This window comes from Aquarana catesbeiana, linkage group LG03 (assembly GCF_042186555.1).
Source record: "Aquarana catesbeiana isolate 2022-GZ linkage group LG03, ASM4218655v1, whole genome shotgun sequence".
NCBI classification, from domain to species: domain Eukaryota; kingdom Metazoa; phylum Chordata; class Amphibia; order Anura; family Ranidae; genus Aquarana; species Aquarana catesbeiana.
Genome location: NC_133326.1, coordinates 43,518,749 through 43,543,307, shown reverse-complemented (window position 1 = coordinate 43,543,307; position 24,559 = coordinate 43,518,749). Strand labels below are relative to the sequence as shown.

The 24,559-nt window shown below is 42.7% G+C and overlaps 1 protein-coding gene across 1 annotated transcript in view; it reads left to right on the top strand.

Moving 5' to 3' along the window:
• TICRR (TOPBP1 interacting checkpoint and replication regulator) overlaps positions 1–24,559 on the top strand; it is a 92,230-nt gene that overhangs the window by 39,310 nt on the left and 28,361 nt on the right. Inside the window, exons 7-16 of the mRNA XM_073618447.1 lie at positions 3,481–3,675; positions 12,037–12,188; positions 12,277–12,374; positions 12,453–12,546; positions 12,776–12,855; positions 13,876–14,109; positions 14,191–14,278; positions 16,039–16,120; positions 17,828–17,968; positions 22,709–22,799. Coding sequence (XP_073474548.1) covers positions 3,481–3,675; positions 12,037–12,188; positions 12,277–12,374; positions 12,453–12,546; positions 12,776–12,855; positions 13,876–14,109; positions 14,191–14,278; positions 16,039–16,120; positions 17,828–17,968; positions 22,709–22,799 — 1,255 coding nt within the window. The remainder of the gene's footprint in view (positions 1–3,480; positions 3,676–12,036; positions 12,189–12,276; positions 12,375–12,452; positions 12,547–12,775; positions 12,856–13,875; positions 14,110–14,190; positions 14,279–16,038; positions 16,121–17,827; positions 17,969–22,708; positions 22,800–24,559) is intronic.

Sequence of the window (24,559 nt, the reverse complement as noted above, 5' to 3'; positions counted from 1 at the left end):
GGGATGCCTATCAGTGCCCAGAAGTGCCGCCTATCAGTGCCCAACAGTGCCGCTTATCAGTGCCACCCATAAGTACCCATCTTTGCAGCCTTTCAGTGCCCACCAGTGCCGCATATCAGTGCTCATCGTCGGTGCCCACTCATTGGTGCCACCTCATCGTTGCCGCTTTATCAGTGCCCATCGGTGAAAGAGAAAACTAACTTCTTTACAAAATTTTATAACCAAAGCAAAACTTTTATTTTTTTCAAAAATTTTCAATCTTTTTTTATTTATTTAGCAAAAAATAAAAACCACAGAGGTGATCAAATACCACCAAAAGAAAGCTCTATTTGTGGGAACAAAATGATAAAAATTTAGTTTGGGTACAGTGTAGCATGACCGCGCAATTGTCATTCAAAATGTGACAGAGCTGAACGCTGAAAATTGATCTGGGCAGGAAGGTGCATAAGTGCCCTGTATTGAAGTGGTTAAGGGACCAGGATCTGTAATTTTTTTTTTTGTTAACAAACACTTTAAAATAGTCTAGCTACTTATTGCCCAGTATTGACATATGTTTTTCTGCAGTGTTGCACTGGCCCCCCAGATCTGGAGATTTACTTCAAGAAATACAGTGAGGGGGAAAAAAACATTTGATCCTCTGCTGATTTTGTACGTTTGTCCACTGACAAAAAATTCATCACTCTATAATTTTAATAATAGGTTTATTTTAACAGAGACAGAATAACAACAGAAAAATGCATTTCAAAGTTATTTGATTTGCATTTTAATGAGTGAAATAAGTATTTGATCCCTTATCAATCGGCAAGATTTCTAGCTCCCATGCGTCTTCTATACAGGTAACGAGCTGAGATTAGGAGCACTCTCTTAAAGGGAGTGCTCCTAATCTCAGCTTGTTACCTGTATAAAGGCACCTGTCCACAGAAGCAATCAAACCAGATTCCAATCTCTCCACCATGGGCAAGACAAAAGAGCTGTCCATGTATGTCAGGGACAAGATTGTAGACAAGACACAAGGCTGGAATGGGCTGCAAGACCATCGCCAAGCAGCTTGGTGAGAGGGTGACAACAGTCGATGCGATTATTCACAAATGGAAGAAACATAAAATAACTGTCAGTCTCCCTCGGTCTGGGGCTTCATGCCAGATCTCACCTGGTGGAGTTTCAATCGTGGCCAACTACAAGAAACATCTGACCTCTGTGATAGCAAACACGGGTTTTGCCACCAAGTACTAAGTTTTCATGTTTTGCGAAGGGGTCAAATACTTATTTCACTCATTAAAATGCAAATCAATTTATAACTTTTTTTAAATTAGTTTTTCTGGATATTTTTGTTCTGTCTCACTATTAAAATAAACCTACCACTAAAATTTTATAGACTGATCCTTTTTTTTGTCAGTGGGCAAACGTACAAAATCAGCACAGGATCAAATACTTTTTTCCCTCACTGTACTTCTGCTAGTTGGTCACTTCCTCAGCAGTGTCACTCCAAATCTGTAGGTTTGCTGTGGGAGACGACATTGCAAACACACTGTTTTTCATCTTCTCTGAGGGTTTAGATTCTGGGGGTATTAGACTAGGTCGCAACTGCCAGCCAAAAAAACTTAAGAATAAAAGGCTTAAACCTGGTAAATGAAGCTAAATGAGGGGACAAATGTAAGACTGCATATTTTGTAATGAAATGTAAACCTAGCTGATCTGATTCTTTGCTGGGAGTCAAAAGGATGTCTTCAGAGGTTGTGATTTGCCTATAGATTTGTAGTGCCTCTTTGGTCCAGAAAAGATCTTTTTGTCTTTGGGCACCTCACATTATTTTCCATCCTAAGGTGATATTTAAAAATAGCGTTTGATAATGACATTATATTTAGCCAGGTTATAATCCTTGGTTTTAATAATAAAAAAAAAAAAAAAAAAAAAAAACAGCTAAGATACTAAAAAAAGAGGGGGCAACTTTGACCAGCGAGGCCTGACGAATTTGGGAGCTCAAGGCCCCTGGACTGCACTTTGCCTGCCCCCCCTTTATCCTGCTCATTGTACATATTTAGGATTTTCCAGTTTTGGAAATTTAATATATATATAATAAAATCTTTTTTTGATTTAATAATCATTTTTTTTGTTTTATATAAATATTTGACATTAAGCTACTAATATCGGCTCTGCTGCCTTCGGTCCCCTCCGGGATTGCTTGCTTTTGCAGATCTATCTACATGGTATTGGTCTCCCTCATGTGGACATTTAAAGTTAATGATTTTTATTTCACTTGCTGTGAAATGGTCCACAGCGCCCACACTATTGTGCATATTGCATGATGGTGGCGGGGCGTGGTGACGCCAACACACGCACTAACGCAGTTTTTGGTCATGTGACATGCCGTGACGCGGATGCAGCATGCATTGCGACACGCACAAGCAGCCATTTAATGCCCGGGGGGCGGCGGGTGGCAGCAGATCATTTTCCGATTGAGCCTCTGAAGCAGCCGACTGAGTCCGGTGAAACCGGTCAGGCGATTCTATTGACCACTTCTCATGTTGTGACCTAACAAGTTATATCCTGTGGACCAAAGGCATGGTACATCCTGTGAATGACGAAGTATCCAAGGATGGGTTAAGTACTTTTGCAATATTTTCTCATTTGGAACAGTGATGCTGCACTAGCATGCACATTTTGGATTACAAAACTAGAGGGGCCCATGCGCTTTTTCCTGGCAGTAGTGTGTTATGCGCTATAGACTTTGGATCAACCATACTGTGCGAGGGAGGGAGTCTAGAACATAGAACGTTATTCACAGTTGAACATATGGATTCATGTACCTTTTTGAAGTTTGACCCTGCTCCTGACATCTGAACCTCCTCTTAACCATTGTTATCAATCTACCACACTAAGCCACAGTATTGTTGTCCCCTTGGGTTCCCTCTCTTTTTCTGGCCAATTTTGCATTTGACACTTGGGACTTGATCCTCATTCACTACGTACCCAGGATTTCTCATATACAGTTCTCCTTGCAAGGAGACCTTGCCATTCCACTGTGGTGTCAACCCTCAGTATACCATTTTCCTTATAGGAACCCTGGCATTATAGGAACTATAAGGCATCCATGCATATTTAGAGTACCTATGATCTGGTTCATACAAGAAAAGAGGTGGTTGTGAATTTTAATATTGTACATGTCTTGGGTATGTGTTTGGGTGGTTTTTTAATGCGGTTTTTCTCCATTTCATTTTGATATGATAAAATAAACATTTTTCAACTTTTGATATGAACAGTGAGCTGTATATTTACTAATTCGGGAGACGGTTGAGCTATATCAGGTTTTTTTTTATTCTTGAGTTGCAGAAAGGACCCGCCCAATCCCCTTTTCCCCTTTCTATTTTGTCGTGAGGCTATTTTTACTCTACACCCGGCTTTACCTTGAGGGTCCTTTCTTTTTTCTTTAGTGTTACAGCTAAAATACTAGCTATTAAGCTTTTCTGTCTGTATCTTTAGGTCTTCCTCGTACTCCTGTGAGGCAGAAGATGAAGACCATGCCTCGTGCTCTGCAGATGTTAAATACAGCCAGGTTAAATTCAAAGGCTCAGAAAACACAACCAGAGGGTGCACCTGTTGCTCCAGCTGAGAAGAGTTCACAAGCAAAGAGAAGATCTTCAGAGAAGTCCGAAACTCAGACTAAGAAACCAGCAGGTTACAATTTATCTTTAATACTTCTGTATATGTTTAAAAAGCACTAAGGGCCCATACCAATTTTTGTGGTGTGTTGCATTAAGGCAGTCATTTTGCTACAAGCATCTCCTGAAACCATGCACCTGCATTGCTCTGTTGGAAAGGTTTTATTACTGGCACATCTTATATTGGTTTCCCTATACAAACCTTGTGTTCCCTGCTTCTCGCAGAAGCAAACTGGACTTCACTAGTGCGATACAAGAGTATTGACTGATGGTTTGATAAAAAAGTTTTGTCTGAACCAAATTATTTTGCCCTTGACTAAATAATTTTTAAAGTAATAGTGCTTACTTTGCAAGTATTTGCGTTTTTGGTTTTCAAATGAAACCTGGAGCCCCTTTTTAACTTTAGACCCAAACTGCACACAGGTTCCTGACTTCTAAGGCCCCTTTCACACGGGCTTTCCATTCATGTCTGCCTGTCAGCCTCCATTCACTCCTATGAAGCAGCGGTGACATATCCACTGATAACTGCCGCTATCCGTCCTGATCCTGTTCGTGAAATCCAGACAGATGGAGACCCTATTTTCCATCCATCGATCGGATTTAAACGGACAAGCGGTCTGTTTTCATCTGATCTTTCCATAGAGGAGAGCGGGGCTCTGACAGGTCCATCTCAGCTCAGTGAGCAGACACGGACCTGTCATCCCCTGCTCAGCGAGGGTCAGCGGAGCGATCCCATGCTAAGCAAATTGAAGTCCGCCGGGCAGACCTCCCGTGTGAAAGGAGCCTAATAGAAATCTAGATTAGGCCTCATCTTGGCCCAATCTTGTCATTTAACAGTCAATGGCAAAACTTGGGAGGGGTGGGTTTGCGCTTAGATTGGAACAGTTGACAGATGTAGAGGGGATGGGGCTTAACCACTTCCCTACCGCCATACGTATATGTACACGGCCTGATATGGAAGTGATTATGTCAGGAACATGGTTGAGGCTAAAACCATGATCCCAGTATAATTTTTTTAGCCCCAGTGATTGTCCTTTATGTAAAAGCCATCGGAGTGGCTAAGCAACCGATGGATTACTTTTTACAGGTGGCGGAAGAGGGTCCCACCCCCTCCTGCTGCCACCATCTTTACCGGGCTGTCCTGTGTGATCGCGTAGCCTGGTAAAGATGTGGCCGGAAACATCAGCTCCCACGGACACAGTGGGAGGAATTGATGTCTTTCCCACTTTGTAACATCAGAACACGGAAGCGATGAGGATTTTGGTTCTTTGTTTACTGGCCACTTACCAGCCAGTGAAGCAACTGATCAGACCGATCTGTGTCTGACCGGCTGCATTGGAGACCATAGGAGAGAAATGGGGTATAATAGACCTCAGGTACTTCCATAAAGAGTAGCTGTCGCTGACCATTGCCATGACAAGGAACATTCACATTCCTTGTGACAGCAAAAAAAGTAACCAAAAAAAAAAAGTGTAAAAGAAATAAAAAAAAAAAGTGCCCTCACCTGCAAAGGTGACCGCACACTTTAGTCCTGCACGCATATATAAACAGTGTTTGCACCACACATGAGGTATCGCTGCAAATTTCAGAGTGAGAACAATAATTCTAGCACCAGACCTCCTGTGTAACTCTAAACAGGTAAGCTGTAAAGGCTTTTAAAGTGTCACCTATGCATAATTTAAAATACTGTAGTTTGGCGCCATTCCACGGGCATGCACAATTTTAAAGCGAGATGTCAGAATTGCCCTGGTAGGGAAGTGGTTAATCTTCCCATTTGGTAACAATCACGGCCATTTATGTAAGCCTACCTAAAGTGCTCCTAGACACATTTACTTTTTTTTTTTTTTTTTTTATTCGTTTGAATGTGAATGTGCCTTTTTTAGTTCATAATGTTCAAAATTCCTGATTTTTGAACCAGTAGGTTCAATATAAATTATAGCAACACTTTTTTTTAATTTTTTTATTTCATAAGTAATAAAGCAGCAGCTGAAATGTTGTGCAGGCAGATATATTTTGTCTTTAACTTCCTGGTATGTGAGTCTTCATATTTGCAAACCCTAACCCGCTGCAGCTCTTTCCACATACTACACCTGTGCATTAAACACACAATGAACTGCCTCAGAGTACCTTTCAAAGTTGATGTTGAGTTTGGGCCAACCATTACTTTCTCAAAAGTCAAGATTAGCATAAACTTTGGGCAGGCATACATGTGTGTCTCATTAGACCTCTTATTGTATATCCGATCACTTGTCCTGTATTCTTATATACTCAGTTTTATATGTTGACAAACTTTTTCTTTAACCACTTGCCGACCGCCTAACGTATATATACGTCGGCAGAATGGCACGGGCAGGCAGAATCACGTACCTGTACGTGATCTGCCTCCCGCGGGCGGGGGGTCCGATCGGACCCCCCCCCGGTGCCATCGGCGGTCGGCATCTGACTGGGAGCGTCGGGAGGCGAGGGGGAGACCATCCGATCGTGGCCCCCCCCTCGCGATCGCTCCCAGCCAATGGGAATCCTCCTCTGCCTGTGTATAGTTTCACACAGGCAGAGGATGTGATGTCATCTCTCCTCGGTCTGGCAGTTTCCGTCCAGCGCCGAGGAGAGAAGACATGTAAGTGCACAACACACAAACACACACAGTAGAACATGCCAGGCATACCTTACACCCCCGATCCCCCCCCGATCGCCCCCCGACCCCCCCCCCAATCACCCCCCCCCCCCCGTCACAAACTGACATTAGCAGTATTTTTTTTTTTTTTTTTTTTTTCTGATTACTGCATAGTGTCAGTTTGTGACAGTTACAGTGTTAGGGCAGTGAGTGGTAGCCCCCTTTAGGTCTAGGATACCCCCCTAACCCCCCCTAATAAAGTTTTAACCCCTTGATCACCCCCTGTCACCAGTGTCACTAAGCGATCATTTTTCTGATCGCTGTATTAGTGTCGCTGGTGACGATAGTTAGAGACGTAAATATTTAGGTTCGCCGTCAGCGTTTTATAGTGACAGGGACCCCCATATACTATCTAATAAAGGTTTTAACCCCTTGATTGCCCCCTAGTTAACCCTTTCACCACTGATCACCGTATAACTGTTACGAGTGACGCTGGTTAGTTTGTTTATTTTTTATAGTGTCAGGGCACCCGCCGTTTATTACCGAATAAAGGTTTAGCCCCCTGATCGCCCGGCGGTGATATGCGTCGCCCCAGGCAGCGTCAGATTAGCGCCAGTACCGCTAACACCCACGCACGCAGCATACGCCTCCCTTAGTGGTATAGTATCTGATCGGATCAATATCTGATCCAATCAGATCTATACTAGCGTCCCCAGCAGTTTAGGGTTCCCGAAAACGCAGTGTTAGCGGGATCAGCCCAGATACTCGCTAGCACCTGCGTTTTGCCCCTCTGCCCGGCCCACCCAAGTGCAGTATCGATCGATCACTGTCACTTACAAAACACTAAACGCATAACTGCAGCGTTCGCATAGTCAGGCCTGATCCCTGCGATCGCTAACAGTTTTTTTGGTAGCGTTTTGGTGAACTGGCAAGCACCAGCCCCAGGCAGCGTCAGATTAGCGCCAGTACCGCTAACACCCACGCACGCACCGTACACCTCCCTTAGTGGTATAGTATCTGATCGGATCAATATCTGATCTGATCAGATCTATACTAGCATCCCCAGCAGTTTAGGGTTCCCACAAACGCAGTGTTAGCGGGATCAGCCCAGATACCTGCTAGCACCTGCGTTTTGCCCCTCCGCCCGGCCCACCCAAGTGCAGTATCGATCGATCACTGACACTTACAAAACACTAAACACATAACTGCAGCGTTCGCAGAGTCAGGCCTGATCACTGCGATCGCTAACAGTTTTTCTGGTAGCGTTTTGGTGAACTGGCAAGCACCAGCCCCAGGCAGCGTCAGGTTAGCGCCAGTACCGCTAACACCCACGCACGCAGCATACGCCTCCCTTAGTGGTATAGTATCTGAACGGATCAATATCTGATCTGATCAGATCTATACTAGCGTCCCCAGCAGTTTAGGGTTCCCACAAACGCAGTGTTAGCGGGATCAGCCCAGATACCTGCTAGCACCTGCGTTTTGCCCCTCCGCCCGGCCCAGCCCAGCCCACCCAAGTGCAGTATCGATCGATCACTGTCACTTACAAAACACTAAACGCATAACTGCAGCGTTCGCAGAGTCAGGCCTGATCCTTGCGATCGCTAACAGTTTTTTTGGTAGCGTTTTGGTGAACTGGCAAGCACCAGCGGCCTAGTACACCCCGGTCGTAGTCAAACCAGCACTGCAGTAACACTTGGTGACGTGGCGAGTCCCATAAGTGCAGTTCAAGCTGGTGAGGTGGCAAGCACAAGTAGTGTCCCGCTGCCACCAAGAAGACGAACACAGGCCCGTCGTGCCCATAATGCCCTTCCTGCTGCATTCGCCAATCCTAATTGGGAACCCACCGCTTCTGCGGCGCCCGTACTTCCCCCATTCACATCCCCAACCAAATGCAGTCGGCTGCATGAGAGGCATTTTCTTTATGTCCTCCCGAGTACCCCTACCCAACGAACCCCCCCCCAAAAAAGATGTCGTGTCTGCAGCAAGCGCGGATATAGGCGTGACACCCGCTATTATTGTCCCTCCTGTCCTGACAATCCTGGTCTTTGCATTGGTGAATATTTTGAACGCTACCATGCACTAGTTGAGTATTAGCGTAGGGTACAGCATTGCACAGACTAGGCACACTTTCACAGGGTCTCCCAAGATGCCATCGCATTTTGAGAGACCCGAACCTGGAACCGGTTACAGTTATAAAAGTTAGTTACAAAAAAAAGTGTAAAAAAAAAAAAAAACACATACAAAAATATAAAATAAAAAAAAAATAGTTGTCGTTTTATTGTTCTTTCTCTCTCTATTCTCTCTCTCTATTGTTCTGTTCTTTTTTACTGTATTCTATTCTGCAATGTTTTATTGTTATTATGTTTTATCATGTTTGCTTTTCAGGTATGCAATTTTTTATACCTTACCGTTTACTGTGCTTTATTGTTAACCATTTTTTTGTCTTCAGGTACGCCATTCACGACTTTGAGTGGTTATACCAGAATGATGCCTGCAGGTTTAGGTATCATCTTGGTATCATTCTTTTCAGCCAGCGGTCGGCTTTCATGTAAAAGCAATCCTAGCGGCTAATTAGCCTCTAGACTGCTTTTACAAGCAGTGGGAGGGAATGCCCCTCCCCCCCCAACGTCTTCCGTGTTTTTCTCTGGCTCTCCTGTCTCAACAGGGAACCTGAAAATGCAGCCGGTGATTCAGCCAGCTGACCATAGAGCTGATCAGAGACCAGAGTGGCTCCAAACATCTCTATGGCCTAAGAAACCGGAAGCTACGAGCATTTTATGACTTAGATTTCGCCGGATGTAAACAGCGCCATTGGGAAATTGGGAAAGCATTTTATCACACCGATCTTGGTGTGGTCAGATGCTTTGAGGGCAGAGGAGAAATCTAGGGTCTAATAGACCCCAATTTTTGCAAAAAAGAGTACCTGTCACTACCTATTGCTATGATAGGGGATATTTACATTCCCTGAGATAACAATAAAAATGATTAAAAAAAAAAAAAAAATGAAAGGAACAGTTTAAAAATAAGATAAAAAAATAATAATAATAAAGAAAAAAAAAAAAAAAAAAAAAAAGCACCCCTGTCCCCCCTGCTCTCGCGCTAAGGCGAACGCAAGCGTCGGTCTGGCGTCAAATGTAAACAGCAATTGCACCATGCATGTGAGGTATCGCCGCGAAGGTCAGATCGAGGGCAGTAAGTTTAGCAGTAGACCTCCTCTGTAAATCTAAAGTGGTAACCTGTAAAGGCTTTTAAAGGCTTTTAAAAATGTATTTAGTTTGTCGCCACTGCACGTTTGTGCGCAATTTTAAAGCATGTCATGTTTGGTATCCATGTACTCGGCCTAAGATCATCTTTTTTATTTCATCAAACATTTGGGCAATATAGTGTGTTTTAGTGCATTAAAATGTAAAAAAGTGTGTTTTTTCCCCAAAAAATGCGTTTGAAAAATCGCTGCGCAAATACTGTGTGAAAAAAAAAAATGAAACACCCACCATTTTAATCTGTAGGGCATTTGCTTTAAAAAAAATATATAATGTTTGGGGGTTCAAAGTAATTTTCTTGCAAAAAAAAATTATTTTTTTATGTAAACAATAAGTGTCAGAAAGGGCTTTGTCTTCAAGTGGTTAGAAGTGTGGGTGATGTGTGACATAAGCTTCTAGATGTTGTGCATAAAATGCCAGGACAGTTCAAAACCCCCCCAAATGACCCCATTTTGGAAAGTAGACACCCCAAGCTATTTGCTGAGAGTCATGTTGAGTCCATGGAATAATTTATATTGTGACACAAGTTGCGGGAAAGAGACAATTTTTTATTTTTTTTATTTTTTTTTGCGCAAAGTTGTCACTAAATGATATATTGCTCAAACATGCCATGGGAATATGTGAAATTACACCCCAAAATACATTCTGCTGCTTCTCCTGAGTACGGGGATACCACATGTGTGGGACTTTTTGGGAGCCTAGCCGCGTACGGGACCCCGAAAACCAAGCACCGCCTTCAGGCTTTCTTAGGCCGTAAATTTTTGATTTCACTCTTCACTGCCTATCACAGTTTCGGAGGCCATGGAATGCCCAGGTGGCAAAAAAACCCCCCAAATGACCCCATTTTGGAAAGTAGACACCCCAAGCTATTTGATGAGAGGTATAGTGAGTATTTTGCAGACCTCACTTTTTGTCACAAAGTTTTGAAAATTGAAAAAAGAAAAAAAAAAATTTTTTTTCTCGTCTTTCTTTATTTTCAAAAACAAATGAGAGCTGCAAAATACTCACCATGCCTCTCAGCAAATAGCTTGGGGTGTCTACTTTCCAAAATGGGGTCATTTGGGGGGGGTTTGTGCCACCTGGGCATTCCATGGCCTCCGAAACTGTGATAGGCAGTGAGGAGTAAAATCAAAAATGTACGCCCTTAGAAATCCTGAAGGCAGTGATTGGTTTTCGGGGTCCCGTACGCGGCTAGGCTCCCAAAAAGTCCCACACATGTGGTATCCCCATACTCGGGAGAAGCAGCTAAATGTATTTTGGGGTGCAATTCCACATATGCCCATGGCCTGTGTGAGCAATATATCATTTAGTGACAACTTTGTGCAAAAAAAAAAAAAAAAAAAAAAAATTTGTCACTTTCCCGCAACTTGTGTCAAAATATAAAACATTCCATGGACTCAACATGCCTCAAAGCAAATAGCTTGGGGTGTCTACTTTCCAAAATGGGGTCATTTGGGGGGGTTTTATGTCATCTGGGCATTTTATGGCCTTCAAAACTGTGATAGGTAGTGAGGAGTAAAATCAAAAATGTACGCCCTTAGAAATCCTGAAGGCAGTGATTGGTTTTCGGGGCCCCGTACGCGGCTAGGCTCCCAAAAAGTCTCACACATGTGGTATCCCCATACTCAGGAGAAGCAGCTAAATGTATTTTGGGGTGCAATTCCACATATGCCCATGGCCTGTGTGAGCAATATATCATTTAGTGACAAATTTTTGTAATTTTTTTTTTTTTTTTTTTTTTTTGTCATTGTTCAATCACTTGGGACAAAAAAAATGAATATTCAATGGGCTCAACATGCCTCTCAGCAAATTCCTTGGGGTGTCTACTTTCCAAAATGGGGTCATTTGTGGGGGTTTTGTACTGCCCTGCCATTTTAGCGCCTCAAGAAACGACATAGGCAGTCATAAATTAAAGGCTGTGTAAATTCCAGAAAATGTACCCTAGTTTGTAGACGCTATAACTTTTGCGCAAACCAATAAATATACACTTATTGACATTTTTTTTACCAAAGACATGTGGCCGAATACATTTTGGCCTAGATGTATGACTAAAATTGAGTTTATTGGATTTTTTTTAGAACAAAAAGTAGAAAATATCATTTTTTTTCAAAATTTTCGGTCTTTTTCCGTGTATAGCGCAAAAAATAAAAACGGCAGAGGTGATCAAATACTATCAAAAGAAAGCTCTATTTGTGGGAAGAAAAGGACGCAAATTTCGTTTGGGTACAGCATTGCATGACCGCGCAATTAGCAGTTAAAGCGACGCAGTGCCGAATTGTAAAAAGTGCTCTGGTCAGGAAGGGGGTAAAACCTTCCGGGGCTGAAGTGGTTAACTACAGAATAATAAATGCTGATTATACATAAACTGGGTGCAGGCACCTAATATTCTATCTGCTACTTTACCTGACTTTACAAGAGAGGTTTGCTATGAGGTCATTAGAAGATATTTGGCTTTCTATATATTTACTGAATTGGTAAACTGTAACTTCTTATTTTGCAGGTTTTAAATCAGAAGATGAATTGATTTTCTATTTAAAAGAAGATTATAATGAAGCAGTGTCTGGGGAAGATGCTTTGTTGCTGTCGTGTGCCAGGAATGCCTTCACTGCCATTAAATCTTATTTAAAGACCGTGAGCAGCAAACAAGTAGAGGTAATATTGATAATATGCTTACTTTGTACTCTACATTTCTAACATTATAATAACAACGTTAGAACAACTTTTTTCTTCTGTATTACAGGCTGACTGTGTTGATAAAATCAGGCTTCTCTTAAAGTCCAGCAAAATGATCCGTCAGCTTTATGGACAGAATCTGGACAAAGGAGCCAAGCTCAGAGAGTATGTGCATCGTGTGTTATGTCTTTGGGAAAAAAAAAAACATTTACCATTCTTAACTTGTGAATTTTTTTTATTTAGATGTCAGATTCAAGCTCTGCTCAGAATGGAAATGTGTGTTCAATGTCCTTCAATACAGGCTAATGAAGATGAACTGGAGCAACTTGTTGAAGAGGCAAGTGTCTTTGGTTTATTAAAATCCTGTTCATTTGTACATAACCTGCATTTCATAAAATGGTTCTAAAGGTTTTCTTTTAACCTTAATGCGTTCTCTGCATTGTGGTAAAAACTGAGTGCAGCTCTATGAAGTGTTGGGATAACAAAGGCTTTAACAATCACTTTAAGCTCATACTAAAATGTACTTTAGTATATTTCATATATCACTAGTTTCTCTCTTCTTACAGGTAACTGACATGCTGCGGATTATTTCTCTGACAGAAGATCCTTCCTTTTTGACAAAATTTCTGGCAACTGTCCTCGCAGAGTATGTATTTTAAAAATTGCTTTGAAACATGGCCATGTTTATGCAGGGTTATGAAACCAATTCTATTGGGGCATATAGCTATTTGTGTTTAATAAATGCGCTGCAAAATGCAAGCTGCACTGTGTGCAACCTTAGAGGAGTTCCAGCCTGGGGGAAAAAAAAAATTAAAAGTAAACAGCTACAAATACTGTAGCTGCTGATTTTTAATAGAAGGGCACTTGCCTGTCCAGGGATCCCGCAATCTCTGCACCCCAAGCCGATCCTTCCATAGGCTCCGGGTGCAGGTACTGGCATCTTCACTAAGGGAAACAGGAAGTAAAGCCTTGGGGCTTCACAACCGGTTTCCTACTGCAAATATGCGAGTCCCGCTGGAAGGCTGGAAATTTCTTGCAACTCCACACAATGTTTGCGGCAATTTTACCCGGAAGTGGGAGCGGGTACCTAGTTTTGACAGGTATCCGCCCCCACCCCCAGCGGAGGGGGGTGGGAAGTAAACAAGCGGAGCTTCCCCTTTTGGGTGGAGCTCTGCTTTAAGCTGTGTGTAAGCTGAGTATAACAGAGAGCAGATTGTGATATATGCTTGCCAGTATAAATGAGCCCCTGAGACTGGAGGAGGGAGAGATGGCACTAGGAGCCAATCATGTGCTGACAGGAGGAATGATCAGCATTGTTAACTTTATTAGTGTGCTACTGCTCCTTCATTATCCAATCAGCAGGCAATAGGTGATGAAGTGACGCCACTGTATTTTCAACTCTTAGCACAGCCAGAAGGGAGATGCTGCCTTTTCTGTTATATGGGAGTGGTTGATTAGTCACTAATATCCACATTAGTCACTAATGTGGATAGACAGATCTACAGATTCTTTGGCAAATAAAGTAGTTCATACATACAGTATGTATTTCAGTTGTATTTCTGAAGTTCAGCTTTAATATTTATTCTGTATACCTGGGTGGTGATTGCGACATGTAAACATCACTTCAACTGATATCATTGGCTTAAATATTTTCTACTTTTGACAGGTATATAGAAAGCGTACCCAAAATCCTGTCGGACATATATTTCAGTCTTGGGACACAGATCCCTGAGGAGCTGGCATTAGTTCTTCCTTCAGATGGAGAGGACACTTTCACACATGAAGGGAAAACACCCATGTATTCTCAACCATCCATTTCCAGGGTTCCAAGTGTGCCTCAGGTAGCTAATGAGGAAGATCAGCTTGAAGAGCTTCGAACCAGATCGGCTAAGAAAAGAAGGTTTGATCTTGTTTTAGGTCCATATCTATTTTTTTTCTCATTTTTGTTTTGCTTGTAGCTCTCATGTCTTTTTCTTCAAAGGACAAGTACTTTGGCACGGCACAGGAGTATAGCAGAGTCGTCCCAAACTCTGAGGCAAATTGAGATCCCAAAGAAGCAAAACAATAAGGTAGGAACAGCTATCACAGCTGTAATATTGAGCCGAGATCTACAAAGTATAGCAGCTTCATGTAAGAGGGTTGTCTAAAGCTTTACATGGAACAGGATATGAATAGACTCGTGGGGTGGTAGTTTTATATTCCATGTTAAAATTGATATAATGCACCCGTGCTATGGTAAAGTGCTAAATAGTGCTAATTAAGTGAATAATGATCATAACAAAATACAAATAACCGTGTTAGAGCTGCTGCTGTGGTATGGGGTCAAATAACCTTAGTAGTGAAAGATGAAAGACCAAGCGCTGCTCTTGACATTATTTACATTGTGCTCACAATTTGTAAAATACAATAAATCTAAACCTTTATAAATTCTATTTTAAAATGACTAGTGCTGAAAAAGGTGCTAATATAATCAAGCTTAAAGGAGAAGTATAGCCAAAGCTTGTTTGGCTGTACTTCTCCTACGGATCACAGGAGTGCAATTCGTTTTGCACTCCTGTGACCCATTTTCCTGACGTCACCAATGTGAGTCCAGGCACCGCATCATCTCGACCACGGAGTCTGGATCTCCAGGTGTCTGGACTGACACCCGGCTCAGCCTCTCAGCGAGGGGAGAAGAGCAGAGAGCTGTGACTGACAGTCTACAGCTCTCTGCTCACAGAGCCCTGAAAACTGGGTGATCGGCGATGTTCAATCGCTCGGTTCTCAGCGTATAGTCGCCAGGGGACAGATGCAGCACCCACCGAGGTAAGTATAAATGTGAAAAAAAAATCCTTTGCTTCTCTATTAATAATCAAAAGTTGTAGTGTCCTCATCTGGTGAATGACATCTCCTCTCTCTTTCCATTCAGTAAAGTGATCAAATGTACTTGCAGTGTGTCATATAAAATTACATAGAGCTCTCCATGGCATGATATCGTTTTAACTTTATTAAAATAGGTGTATAAAAGCAATTGCACTTACATTTGCTGATTTACAATGCAGGCATGTAACAAAGATCTGCTTGCCGCCTCAGCGCGAGTTCCTTACACTGGAAGTACGTAACTGTCAATCCCCGTTTGACATGTTTCTCCCCTCCCACTGGGTGTCCTCAGAGTCGGGGAGTGCAGGCGGGGGGCCACCAGTCTTGTCTCTGCCCTCCTGTAGTTCTTACAGCGAGTGGTGGCTCAATTACTTTCCTGCTTGCTGTATTGGGTGGATCCAGAATTCAAGACTCTTGTCTGTACTGCTCACTAGTGCAGCATCATTAGAATCACAGCTAGGGGACTCCTGGTCTGTTGCGCCTCCAATGAGGTCATAGGAAGTGGGACATTCCAGGAGTCTCCTCCTCTCTCTAAGCTCCTCATGCCTGCGATGTGCAGGCTATGTAGATGAACACTATGTGAGGACAGGATCTAATGTGATCCCTGCAATTACACCTTCTCTTAGAACCCACAGAAGCTGGCATTTTTTAAATTACATTGATGACGATGTGAATATTGTAATAGACTTTTCTCCTGTGAGTAATATATATTTATGAACCCCCATTGTTTATGGCTTTATTCAGGTACAGTATATGTACCGATAGTTCATTTTTTTTTTTTTTTTTTTTTTTGGCATTGTGGAGTTCTTCTTTAATGCATTCATTAGCCTTCTCCTCAGTTCTGCAGAACCAATCTCTGGTTTTTAGTGTGTATGTATATAGATATAGAGAGAGATAGATAATCATCAGTTTGTGAGCCATCCTTCCATATTGTGGCCTCATTTAAACCTGACACTTTGCTTCATTTTAGGAGACCACTAATCTCAATCCTGTTATAATGGTGGAGAAGCTAAAGTTACCACTACCAGCACAGCCACATAAAGAAGCTGAAGGTATGATGTACCATGCAATCTTTTCTCTTTGAGAGAGTGTAGGTCCTTACAGTGGGGATAACTAACTTTCAGTAACTGGGTTCCTAAAATGTCACCAGAAGCACAAGGGTGATTTAAATCCGTGGGTTGGTCTCTGGCTGGATATAGGTGCCTGTCTAAAAATTAAAGCTTTAGAGCTTGTTCACACCACACGTTCATGAAAACTGATTGGAAAACTGCGTGGATTTCACTTAGAGAGACATCCATTTCATGTCAGTTTACCTCAATTTTCATGCACATGGACCTCCGTTGTCATATGCGTCTGTTATGCACAGACTGATGCGACACTCGCATACCGGCATCTGTGTCCCTGTATTTGTCCCCCTTTTCACATACCAGCATCTGTGTCCCAGTCTCTGCCCCCCTCTTTACATACCAGTATTGTCCCCATCTGTGTCCCCTGCCAATGGCTCCTGCTGCTATCAATCTATCCAATGAGGACCTGAGACAGCGGCTGTAGCAGCTGTGCTCATCCCCATCGCTGGAACAATCGGCTCAGGTAAGAAGGGGGGGGGGGCTGCTGCAGCACGAAAGGTTTTAGAATGCATTTAGTTGAAATACCATGAGGGTTTACAACCCCTTTAAACGTTCGATCCATAGGGTCGCGTTGAAGTATACGCTTGTCCCAATTCCCTCCTCTAGGATCTGGTGAAATGACTTCAAGGACAAAGGACACCATTTCTATATAGTATTTATGGTGAAAGCCAATATGTCTAGTGACTGGAGTAATACGTTTTCCACTACCTGAGTAATGGGTATGGTCTCCAATCCTTTGTCTGAGCTGTCGCTTCCTCTTGCCGATGTAGAACGCTCTACACTGGCAAGTCAAAATATAATATGACCCCCTGTATCGAGCAGTTTGAAAAAGTACTCGATCTGTGCCACTAGGCAATTAAATGCATGTACTACTTTAACAAGTATGATTATCACATTTAATGACGTGCCTCTTGCATCTCTTCTGACTAAATCAAATCTTTAATAGCTTTAATAAGATTTTTGTACTCGCCATAAAATCCTTTTCTTGGAGTCCTTTGATGGACAGAGGAAGAGTTAAAACATACTGCAGCCTATTGGATTGCTAAAATAAAAACCCGTATGCCATTCCTACTACCAGCATGCCTCTGTTTTTCCATCAGCAACAGCGTAATCATAAACACAGAGAGGTGAGACCTGTGTCCCTCATGCACTCCAAGAAAACCATTTTATCTAAAAAATATTGTTTAATGTAAACGCCATACTGGTCGGGAGTTTCTGTCACCCATGAAGCCTAACCGAAATACTCCCAATGTTTACATTACTACGTCTTGACTTATTTCCAGGACACGGGCTACAACAAAAGGGCTGCTGAGACACCTTCTATGAGGACAACTGAAGTGATAATATCTTTTTAGTTAGCCTTAAAGAAAGGGGCTCAGTGGCTATTTTATTGTTCTCCAATGTGTGAGATGGAAGGGGTTACAGCAATGTCAGAATCTCTTTTGGCACATCTCCACAAGCAGTCTTTGCTGTGATGGGAGAGAGCACACTGTATATGTGCAGCTTTTGCTTGCTACAATGCTGGGGGTGAGTGCCCAATCACTGTCGTGTCCTGAAAATAAGATTTTGGGAGTATTTTGGCCAGGCTCTCCCAGAATCCGACATGACTATAATACGTTTTTCTTTTAAAAGCCACAAAAGCGAGAAGGAATCTATTTGTCCAAGAGAACCGATCACCCACAAGAAGAGGCACTAAGATGCCGAGGAGCCAATCTGTATCCGCAGTAGAAGGATTGAAGCATAAACGTAGCAAGACTCACGATGGCACTAGAGGTAAAAATTATAAATTGTGTGAAACGGACATGAACCATCATATGAATGCAGTTGGTAAAGTGTTACTAAACCCTCAAGTTTTTTTTTTTTTTTTTACAATCAAATCACAAACATGTTATACTTACCTGCTCTGTGTAGCGGTTTTGCACAGAGCAGCCCAGATCTTCCTCTTCTCGGGTCCCATGCCGGTGCCCCCAAAGAAAGCAGCTTGCTCTTTAGGCTCCCGAGCCGTGGCTCTGTGTGTCCATTCACATATGGAGCCTCGGCTTAGCCCCGCCTCCTCTGTCTTCTGATTGGCTCCCGCCAAAAGCCGAGCAAGAGTGCGATATCCCAGAGAGCCAGGGTTCTCTTGGACTTGCTGGATCAAGATGGGGCTCAAATGAGTATTAGGGGGACTGCTGCACACAGAAGGTTTTTTTTTTCCTTCATACATAGAATACATGAAGGTTAAAAACCTTGTGCCTTCACGGCCACTTTAACCAGTAATATCACAGTGCATGAAAAGTTATTTTTCTAGTAATCTCAAGTGTCATTGGCTCTAACTGTATGTAGAGATTCTGCCTAAATGTGAAGTTAATCTGCTTATGTTTTGCTTTCCCCGATTGCCACCCACCCCTCACCCAACAACATGCTGATGAAATTATTACATGGAACCTATCTGTATCATTACACAACTTTTTTTTAGACTCAGTGACCTCATCATCAGATTTTTGTGCTTCTCTCTGCAATGCAGGCAGATTATGATTGGTGGGAGGGGACAGCAGGGTACAGTCAGTTACTTTCTGAAAAGCAGGAAGCTGATGCCCACATGTGATGCTGTGCCACCGTGATTGAAAAAACTCAAAGCCAGCAAATGAAAGGGTAGCGATCATGGACAGGTAGGCTAGGGGTGGCTAAGGGTTAGGTGATGGATGTCTTTCAGCGAGGTTGGAAATGAGGCAAGCTCTATCTGACTTGCCTGAGATTCCGATGTGAAGTGTAATTCTAGGTTCATACCTATGCAGCTGTGTTTGATGCGTTTTTTTTTTTTTAAGGGACTTTTTTCAGTGCATTTTGCGTTTTTAAACCAGCGTCTTTAATGCGTTTTTACTATTTTCTCTTTAAACGCACTGTAGAAAGCTGGTTGCTAAAGAGTCCTTAGCAACCGATGAGTCATCAGCGGGGTTCTCCACTAAAATCTGAATGTCAAATAAAAAATTCACGGAAAAAAGGGCGTAGGGTTCCCCCGGGTCTAGTATGAATTCGGAGCGAACCCCCCATGCCAAAATGTAAAAAAAAAAACTGCGTGGTCCCCACCCCCACCCTCCACCCCCCCCCTGAACCATACCAGGCTGCATGCCCTCAATATGGGGGGGGTACGGGTGCCTTGGGGCGGGGGGGGGGGCCTCTGTCGAATCCATACTAGACCCGAAGGGGGGGGGGGATCCTACGCCGTTTTTTTCCGCTAATTATTTTGCCGGCAAACTTTTATTTATTTATTTTTTTCAATTCAGCTTTCAGCAGGAACTCCGCTGACAGCTGATGACTCATCAGTTGCTACGAATGCGGCGGCCGGATTCCTGGCCCCCTGCTTAGCAACCAGCTATATACAGTGGTAAAAAAAAAACTGCAAAACACATCAAAAATCGCATTACAAACGCACCACTTGCGTTTCTGGTGCAGCTCCATTGAAATCTATTAGCCGCAAATAGCGGGAAAAAGTCCTGACCCTTTACAAAAACGTAAACTACGTGTCCACCTTAGTGTTACTAAATCCACAACAGTAAAATCAGTCTGTATATACAGTAAAGCATGCCTGTTATACTTACTGTAGAACCTAAATGGGGGGGGGGTAGGTTAATCCTGCACAATGTGTAAAAAGGCAATTTTATCTTGTCTTCTCTGGTCCTCCCCTTCTTTTACTGTCCCCAATCCATCTGCTGATAGAACAGAGCCCTAGGAGGCACTCTGCACATGCTCAGTTTGGTGTGCATAGCTAGGTGTTTTCTTTTTTTTTTTTGGGAGGGTGCATGTGATCAGCACAGGGCCAATCGGCACTGTCCAAAGTCAGAGGTCATGCAGTCTCATAGGACAGTCAGAGGAGAATGAAAACTCCTCCTACAAGCTTTAACCAGTGCTCAACTGGACACTGATGGAGGACTGCTATATACTGCTGATGAGAAAAGGTATTTAGCAGTTTACTAAAATAATTGCATTTCTATGTTCTGTTTACTGTGGGAGACCAGATAAAGTGAATGCAGGCTCCTGGGTTTAGTAACACTTTAAGTGCACATGGAATACCTTAACAAAATGTATGTGACCATCTATGAAGATTTTGATCATACAGCGCTTGGCCTCCATAGATCCACCAATAGAAGCTCGGTCACGCACTCCAGCAGTCCCCATAAATCGATGGCATACAAGGGAAAAGCAGTCTCATAGTGTAGTAAACCCAATTCCCAGATTTAATAACCACTTGACCCCCTCCATGAACAGGCAATTTTTTGCTAAACGGCACTGTTTTATTTTAACTGACAATTGTGTGGTCATGTGACGCTGTACCTAAACAAAATTTGCCATTTTTTTTCCCACAAATAGAGCTTTCTTTTGGTGATATTTGATCACCACTGCATTTATTTTTTGTGCTTAATACAAAAAAAGGCTGTCAATTTTGAAAAAAATCTAATTTCTTCATCAAAATGTTACCATATTTTTGGTAAAAAAAAGTGTATATTGATTGGTTTGTGCAAAAGTTATAAGGTCTACAAACTGGGATATATATACTGGTATTTTTATTACATTTTTTAACTTACACTTTGTGGGAACCAGTGACACTACTAAAGTGATCAGTGCTAAAAATATGCACTACCACTGTACTAATGACACTGGCTGGGAAGGGGTTAAACATCTAGGGAAATTAAAGCGTTAAATGTGTGCCTAGCAGAGTGTTTGTATACTTTGTGTGGTGCTTTAACTAGGGGAAGTAATAGATTTTATTCTCTCTTACTTCCCTGCTGACAGGACATGGCTCTGTCTTGTTTACAGCGCCCTCTCCTGTGTAAATTCATGACGATCGCCGGGTGTCGGCGATAAACCATTGTCTGGCACCCGGTGATCGACATCTGCTGTGTTTAATCAGGTCACCTGCAGTGTGCGCGCCCTACCCGGGAGTGTCCAATCACGTACTTGATCTGACGCAGCTGAGCCGCCTTTCTGCTGTATATCCAGGTTATGCGGTCAGCAAGCGGTTAAAGCATGAGTAAACGCACACTCACATAGAAACAAAGAGGCAGTGTCACAAAGCATTACTACTATCCAATCTGCCGCTGTCTCCTCTGTGAAGCCGCTTTTGCTGGCCTCCTTGTAAGGATGTTACAGCAGTTCCAGACCCTGAGCACAGCATTGGTGATTCCTAATGCCTTCTCCTGGCATACCAATTGTGGAATACTCAGGAAAGGAGGGACCGTTTTTTTGGATTCTTGTACTTTGTGCAGTACTGAACATCTTATCTGCAAACCTAGTTTAGAGATTAATTACCAGGCATCTAGTGCTGGTATATTTAAGTTGCCATTCAGCAGGCATGTTTAGCATACATTTTCTCTAAGAGTACTCTCATCCTTTTCCCTTTGTGTAGTGGGGTCTGTTCCTGTCTTCAGCTTTCAGCATGTGTGTGTGCTTTTTTGTTTTGTTTTTTTTTTTTTGCAGAAATTTTGCGTTTTGTCTTACTTAATGAAGCAATATCCGCACATGTAGGACACCTAGCACTAAGGCCTACATCTGCTCAGCGGGGGATCTTTTCTGCTGATCCCTGCTGAGCGTGCGGAAGACAGGTCCCTGGACACGGACACAGCCTGCGGTTCTCTATTGGGTGGTCGGATGGGGGGATGTATATGTGTGTTTGGGGGTTCTACGTGATATTCGATCAAGAAATACTGGTTTAAATTAAAATTAAAAAGTGGCCAAAGGCTTAGTCTTCAAGAGGTTAATTAAAGGCTGCTCTAGAGTGTCTGTTTTCAGAAAAAATAAAATGTTTTCGGGTTTTATGTAATCTTGAGGCCCAAAATGATTTTCAAAAAACGGGAAAAAGCACTCTTGCAGCGAAAAGGTTGAATGCATATTGCAGTCAAGCAAAGGTAAGACTGTGTGCGCCATGGAGCAAGGAAATTTATTAAAATGTATTTAACAAAACAGAGTTGAAAGGTTGATGAATTAGGCTCCATTCACACCTTGGCGTTTCATTTTGCGGGCAGAATCGCTGCGAATCTTCACGCGATTCGGAAATGGCGAAAATCGCGGGACGCCCTTGCGATCCCCGCTATTTTGAATGGCACCAAATCACGGTGCGATTGTTGCCCGCTGAATCACAGTAAAAACACGCAAGCAGAATCGCGGGACGCCCAAAAGAAGTTCTTGTACTTTTTTGGGGCGTCCTGCCATTCTGCACGTTTTTACCTTGATTTGGTGCCACTCAAAATAGCGCGGATTGCAAGGGCGTCCTGCCTTTTGCTGCGATTCTGCCCTTAAGACGGTGAATGGAGCCTTAATGATCTTTCACAAGTTTAGAAGAAAGAATTGTTTCTTGTAGTCCTTGTATTAAAGTACCAGTAGCTGTAAGCCTGTCTTGCCTCAGAAATGACCTTTCATTGCAGAATTACCTGTGTTTTTAACTCTACATAAATGCATTTAAATATTCAATGAGCCATTTCTCCTTTAACTCTTCAAACATGCAAACAAAATAAGATCCCTTTCTTCTCTTATTAGATCATCACAAGCTGCTGACAAAGAAGGTGATGGAGACCCCTGCACATAAGCAGACTGCCAATAGACTTCTCTACAGACAGATTAAAGGCCGGTAAGATAACAATTTAGCCCTGTTACATTATTACAGTTTGACAAGCAGATTTACCTTTTAATTCTATGGATGCGATAATTTGTTATATCACCATTTCTTGGGCTAGGTTTACACTAGTGCAGCTGCGACTTGATTCCGTTTTCAGTGCAATTTTGTAGTGCATTTTTGATGCATTTTTCTTGATGGAAGTTTTTTTTTTATATTTTGGTCGAAACAGATGGATTTTATATAAAAACTCTGCACTAAAAACTCCAGGACATGCATTTTTGGTGTGTTCTTTTGGGCCAAAATCGTATTGCAATCAGACCAAAGTAGCACATGTACCGTTTTCCAAAAACACGCTGTGCTGCATTGATGCAAACGGGCACCAAATAATAATGTAATGTCATTTCCATTGTCGTGCGATTCTCTGCAACTGAAATTTCGCTAGTGTGAACCAGGCCTTAACCATACACTACAGGACACTGAATCACCCTAAAACTAAAATCCCTGCATCTACAGACATCCACATTCTAAGACTAACCTATCCAGCCCAGTAAAGAAATCAGTATACGTACCTTTTTCTGAAGCCGATCTCCAGCGGCGGAAGCTCTGCAGAAGACACAGCTTAACAGCGGCTGTGAAATGAATGGGGAGTGGTGTCACCCATAGACTTACTATGGGGCTTCCGTTGTTGGCTGTGTTTTCTGCACCCACCTCAACAGAGAACCCGCGGCTGACAGCTCAGAGTGGGATCGGGTCGGATCGGCTGCAGAAAAGGTATGTCTAAGGTTTTCTTCTTTACAGGGTTAGATAGGTTAGTGTTAGATTGTGGATGTCTGTAGATGCAGGGATTTTAGTTTTAGGATGGACTTCTACTTTAAGCTAGCTGTACACTATACAATCAGATTGTAAAATCTACTTTATATTTACCAAAGCTACCGTATGTAGTAGGAATACATAAACAATCCATTTAATTTTATCTCGTCAAACAGGTCATTGCACTGCCTAGTTGATAGTAGATCTAAAGGAGATTATACAATTCTATTGTATAGTGTATGGCCAGCTTTAGTCTTGGCTCATGGGTTATGCAGCTACCTTCCAGTAATTGAACACTGGCAAACAAAGCTGTAAGGTCAGATTATATAACCCCGTCCACTTCCAGCAAGCCGTCGTTTTTCTTCTAGCTCTTAGGTGTACAGACATCTTGTCTCTGCTCCAGGAGGTATCTCAAGGTCTAAATCGCAGGTTCCGGGATAGCAGACACTAATCTTCCAGTGTCCAGGTTCAACAACAAAGGACAGATTGGTCACTAGAACCAGAGACCCTTGCTCCAGTGATCCTCCTTGCACGGAACTGGCCCAGTGGGTTGTGGTGCTCAGACCTGCTTATACTCATGGCAGACTTTGTTTGGGGCTGCCCAGATTGTTCAAATGTCTTTTTCCAGGGACCAATGCACCATCCTGTCTCTGAATCTTGAGGGGCTTTGATCAACCTTACGCCCCTAAAAGCTTGGAAATTGACTTCTCACACAGTCTGTCATCTTACCTCGAAGAGGCCTATTTTGTGTGCTGCAAAGAGTAGGAAGTTCCATCTCAGGAAATTCTGACCATCCTTTGGAGAAAAGCTTGGATTCATCCCATCTATATCTTCAATCTGGTCTGGATCAATGTTTGTACCCTCAAGGGTCAATTTTTTGCCCCTGACATTTTTTGCACAGACCACTGGCCTCTCACTTGTTAGTGCAAACCTTTGTGCAGGGTGTTGCTCGCATTCCTTCT